This window comes from Oryzias melastigma, linkage group LG4 (assembly GCF_002922805.2).
Source record: "Oryzias melastigma strain HK-1 linkage group LG4, ASM292280v2, whole genome shotgun sequence".
Classification (NCBI taxonomy): Eukaryota; Metazoa; Chordata; class Actinopteri; order Beloniformes; family Adrianichthyidae; genus Oryzias; species Oryzias melastigma.
The window spans coordinates 28,883,519-28,889,145 of NC_050515.1; the positions used below are offsets into that span (position 1 = coordinate 28,883,519).

Genomic DNA, 5,627 nt, shown 5'->3' on the forward strand with positions numbered 1-5,627 from the left:
ACGTCGGTAGAGGATTTGGAGGACACGAGTCGACTGACTGATGTTTCCTGATTCATTTTTATTTCAGCGATATTATAAATAGTGAGTTCTTCCAGTGACTCGCTATTGAAAAATACAGTTTTGTTTTCCTTATTTTAGACCCATAACAATTGAAATTATGGGATGTCAAACACCGAGAAACCATTTCTAATCATCTACCATCCTTTTCTTGTGTTGAACATTAGCTCGGTCATCAGCAACGCTGCTTCTCACTGCGGAGTTTGCGAGTTTGATTCCCGGCCATGGAAATTATTTTTATGCTTAAAAAAAAGAATTCGGCGAATATGTTTTAAGTCTTGAGAATTAAAATTAAATAAATACTTTTTAAACATATGCCAGGCAGCTACAGTTTCTTTTTAGCGTGCCGTGATATCCGTGTGTGTAGGGGGGGGGGGGGGGTTACCAAAACTGGTCATTCATACGATTACGGAGATTACTGGTTAAATTAGTAACAGATCAAAAACCATTCCTTAACAAGAGACAAAATAACCTTCCTGACATTATTTATTCATTATTAGAAATGATTCAAATAACTGCAGATATTTTCTCTCTGTTCTACCGCTGCAGCTGTGTTGCTTTTCTTGCAGAAAATGTTCTCCTATAGTCGGCATATGCTTGAAGGAACTTATCAATTTCCATCGCCGGTGGATGCCAACAGATGTTTGTTCCCGTTGCCATGGTGAATCGTGCTGTCTTTGCTCCATTGATCAGGGCTTTTTATGGTCGCGACGCTCACACCTGATTCTGGTTCTGACAACTTCAAGTTGATTGAATCAAACATTTTCAGCTGTTCTGAAACCGAAAACCTTGAGTTTGGGAATTTTGAGTCCAGTGACTCTAAGTTCAGGTTTGAACTCTAAATTTGTTGAACCTGCTTCTTGGAACGGGCCCCTGAAGACTTTGGCTGCTATAAGAAAACTGCTATAAGAACATGTTAAAAACACCAAAAATGTTTATTGGTCTGGGTCTTTAAATGATGGGGAGCAAAAAGAAATTATTCAAATTCTTTGAATTATGGTCCAAGTTTTTAAAGCATTTTTAAAAAGCAGCTTCAGCATACTTTGTTTGTTGTATTTACATTTATAAATGTAATATTTGGCTGCAACTCCAGTCAGTTTGGTTAACCCTTTAACACCTGAGGCGCCGTTGGTGAGGCTTAAACACTAAATCTTTAACATTCTGTAACTTTTAAACAGTTAACACAATAATTCCAGCAGAGTGTGAAGGAGAAAAGCGGCTCACACCACTTTTCTCCTTCACACTCTGCTGAAATTATTGTGTAAACGATTAAAAATGACAGTAAATCAAAGAAAATAAACAGTGCAGCTGCGTTGTTAAAGGGTCACTAAAGTATTTCTGTGCTTGCTCCTCCTTCAGCTCTGTATCACTGAGGACTTCCGGGGGAGGCTGGAGCATGGCCACGGAGCAGGAGCCCAGCTTCACCATCAAGCTGCTGCAGCTGCTGCTGCTCTCCACATACTGGGGCATGCAGATCTGGGTCACCTTTGTTTCCAGTAGGTATCTGACCCACAGAGCAGAGGAGGAGCAGGTACACGTTAGGCAGGTTCATGTTAACTAAAGCCGCCTGCTTCCTGTCTCCACCAAACCAATGAAGGAAACTTCCTAAAGTTAAGGATTAACCAAAGAAAAGACAGCCCAACTGCAACACCATGACATTCAGATCAGTAACCATGGAGATGAATGAGAATCTGTTTATGATGTTGGTGCGGTACAGGAAGTGTCGAAGCTCGTCTCCTTCTGTCAGTTCTGAAGGAATCTGCTGGAGCTAAACACACCCACACATGCACACTGAGGGCTTGTGACTTGACCTCCTGACTTGTTGCAGCTTGCTCATCCAGTTTGCACAGAGCATTATTATGGGATGTGTAAATACCTGTGTTGTGCTGTCATGCCGTAGTTAAAGTTCACACAGCACTGTGGTCGCTCTGACCTGTAGGACTTTAGGAGTCTGCAGCGTCACAGATGGACTCATCTTTATAGTGTGAAACTCAGTCTCACTGTCAGTGTTTCAGTAATCTTTGTATCAAAAAGTTCAGCTTGTTCAGGACATTACTGCTTGTACTTTTGGTATTTTTAAACTTTATAGGTTTTGAAATATTGAGCAAAATATGCTCCATATGAAATGAATGAGAAATTCCTCAGATTTTTCAAAAACTTTGAAACCTGTGAACTTTTGAATACTTTCAGATAGAGAACATTAAACCTTAAAATGTTCAGCAACTTCTGTTTTTTTAAGGGTACTGTAGAATTAGCTTTTATTTTAGCAACATGATAGCTGTTTTTTCATATTTTGACTTTTTTAAGTTTTTTGGCAAGTATAAATATTTTTTCAGTTCTTCAGGCAAATTTGGAGTTTAGCTAATATTTAGTATTATGCTAGCTGTTTTGTCAAAATTTGACTTTGTTTTTTCCAGTTTTTTGGCCAGTTTAGATATTTTTTTCAGTTCTCTGGGCCAATATATGCCAATATTCTGGCATTATGCTAGCTGTTTTGTCATAGTTTGACTTTTTTAAGGGTATTTAGGCTAACTTGATATTTTAGCTTTATGCTAGCCTTTTAGTCAAAATTAGACTTTTTGCCTGTTTTTGGCCTAATTTACTATTTTAGTATTTAGTAATATTTTGGCAAGTTATCAGCTTCCGCATTTCAGCTATCAGCTTGAGCATTTTTAGCAAACAGTTTCAGCATTTTCAGAAATTAACTGTCGCATCTTCAGCGGCCACATTCAGCTTACAGCATTCACACTTGCACTATCACAGGTAATGCTATAAATGTGGTTCTAAGGTCTGTCTTGGCACAGTAAAGCCAGGCTTTGCTTGCTTTACCTTAGCAGCAGATTTAGTTGATTCGGTTCAAAGGAGAATCTTCACTTCCTGCGTGGAGGAAAGACTCCTCCATTAACGAAGGCTGATTTCTGCTCAGGCTTTGTCATGGACAACCACCTGAACAGACACACGTATGGGTTCATCCAGAGTCGCCTCGTACCGTTCTACCTCCACCTGGGCTCTGCCTGTGCCTTCTTCAACCTCACCATCTTTGCCATGTATCATCCCCAGGACATCTTGGATGACAGAGAAGCCTTCCAGGTACGCCGTCTCTACCACATTCCAGCCCGTTGTCCGTGTTTTTCCTGAATTTCTGCTTTTGCCTTCAGATCTTCATCTTCTTCGTGTCGGTGACGGTCGCTGCAGTCAATGCTCAGTGGTTTGGCCAGATGACATCAGAAATCATGGCGGACATGCATCTGGTGGAGCAGGCGTGCGGACTCGGACAGGACATCGGACTGTCGTCTAATCGCGAAGCTTACGCCAAGTTGTGTGAGACCGATGTGAAGTACCGGCGCCTCAGCAGCCGCCTGTGGCTCTACAGACTTTTGTCGTCTCTGTGCAACCTCTGCTGCATAGGCTGCAGCTTCTACAGTCTGTGCTACATGGCTGAGAACCTCGCCGCTCTGTAAAGCTGACACTCGTGTCGCCTCATCAGAAATCCACTAACTATTCTCTACAGGAAGGGCAAACTCCTGGGCTCATGGAGTCTTTATTTTTTTCAGTGTGTTGGATTTAAGGTGAGAGGTCAGGATACAGCCTCAGCCTCCCCATCAGGCCTGTGATGAACCTTTACGCCTCCACGGGTCCTCTCTACTCATACGGTGCTCTTCCCTTTTACAGGGTTGCAACAGGTTTTTCTCTGCTCACTCCTGTGGAGTTTCAGGTTCCTGCAGGTTTTTCTGGCGTCCGACCTTCTGAGAGCATCGGTGTTCAGGGGAAAGGTTGAGCTATTTTTAACTCTTCTGGCTGCGGCTGGAATGAGGAAGAGCGGTTCAGAGCCTTTCAGCTGCTCAGACAAAAATCACTCTGCTGCTTGAAGCTTCAGAAAAGTCGCTCAACGAAGTTCCTCTGTGATGCCGATGATTGGGAATGTGCCACTAGAGTTGCCTTGACAACCCCTGCAGCCGCAAGTCCGAATGAACGCTGCGGTAACGGAGAAGCCGCATGTGGGAGGGATGTCTGAAGCTGTGGTCACGGGGATTGGTGGGGTCGTATTCATGAAGCCAAAACAATGCAACTCAGGGAGAAGGTCATGGGGTCAAATCAGGGTCAGCTTAAAGTGAATGAAAAAACAGATTGAAAACTTGAAAAATAGACTATTTAACTGAAGAAAAAAAATGTAAAATTAGGATCAGCTCTCCAAACATTGGAAAATCAGAATTGAAACTGAAAACAGAGAACTGAACCTAAAGGTTCAGAAAAGCAAAAAAGAAAAGTAGAAAATTCAAAACAGCAGCTGTTACTAATGGATAGCTTATTTTTCAGTTGGTAATTTTTATATTTATAGTTTTTTTAATTGAAGTTTCTGGAATTTTTATTTTCAAGATTTATTTAAAGCTTTCCATTTTTTATTTTCATAAAATTGTTTTTCTTTTCTTTTTTTCTAATTTACAATGTCTTGTTTTCAAATTTTCAAAAAACAAAAAAATTTAGTAACAAAGTCTATTTTTCAAGTTTTCCGTCTGCTTTTTTTGTCAGTTTAAGCTGATTGGACCCCATAGAAGGTCCTCTGATGGTTCAGGTGCTCCAGAGAAATGTCCCAGCATGCAGCTGGCTATCATGTGGTCTTTTAACCTTTTAACAGCTGAGGCGTCGTCAGTGACGCTTCACAAAATCTTTAACCTACTGTAACTTTTCAACGGTTAACAGTATCATTCCAGTCGATTGTGGAGGAGAAAAGTGTCTCGTCGAGCTGCTTTTCTCCTCCACAATCGACTGGAATGATCCTGTTAACAATTTAAAAGTTACAGGAAACCCAAGAACATAAACTCTGGTTATGGGGAAATCTGTTTTGATGTTGTGGTGAAGGATTTTGGACACGTTGTTTCAGTGCATTGTGTGGGGATGAAATGAAGGGATGACTGTGGGGGGGTCCAGCTCTCTGCAGGGCAGCTTCACATGTCTGTGTGTGTCAGGTTTTCTGTTCCTTTTTTGAATGAAAAGCTTCACTTCTTTGATTGTGTAATCTGGTTTGTGTTGGAATCTGAAGATGAAGAATTGAACTTCTTCACGCTGCCTGCTGCTTCATGAGCCGCTCATACTGCTGGCTCATACACACCTGTTGGGTGTGTGATGGAAGTGCAGGATGTTCTCGTCTCTCCTTTGGCAGGCGCCTTAAAACTCAACATGCGAGTCGGTCCAGCCTGGTGGGAGTTGTGTTTTCAGATTTTTTTGTACATTAAATACATCAAGTTAAGATAAATTTAACTAGTTTTTTTAGAGTTTTTTTAATATCATCTCAGGAAATCACAGACCAACAATCTTCAGGCTGCTGGTCAAAAAAGATTGTTTTATCACTTTAAGTGATTTCAGTGATTTGTTTTATTCATTTCCAGAGTCTTTTGTGATCTCCTGCACAGGAGGCCATTACTAATACATCATTTTGTCAGCAGTGCAGTACATTTCAAATTATGATGTAAATTGTATTTTAGTGTCAAAAAGATCCAATTCGTTGTTTTTCAATGAAACTCGTGGGTGACATTGTGTCTCTGGTCTCTTTGGATCACTGACATCAGTCT

The 5,627-nt window shown here is 41.0% G+C and overlaps 1 protein-coding gene across 1 annotated transcript in view; it reads left to right on the plus strand.

Moving 5' to 3' along the window:
* si:ch211-121a2.4 (transmembrane protein 205) overlaps positions 1–4,227 on the plus strand; it is an 8,115-nt gene extending 3,888 nt beyond the window's left edge. Inside the window, exons 2-4 of the mRNA XM_024259073.2 lie at positions 1,417–1,553; positions 2,984–3,147; positions 3,216–4,227. Of these exons, the coding sequence (XP_024114841.1) occupies positions 1,454–1,553; positions 2,984–3,147; positions 3,216–3,518 (567 nt within the window). The 5' untranslated portion in view covers positions 1,417–1,453 and the 3' untranslated portion in view covers positions 3,519–4,227. The remainder of the gene's footprint in view (positions 1–1,416; positions 1,554–2,983; positions 3,148–3,215) is intronic.
* Positions 4,228–5,627: the final 1,400 nt, after the last annotated feature.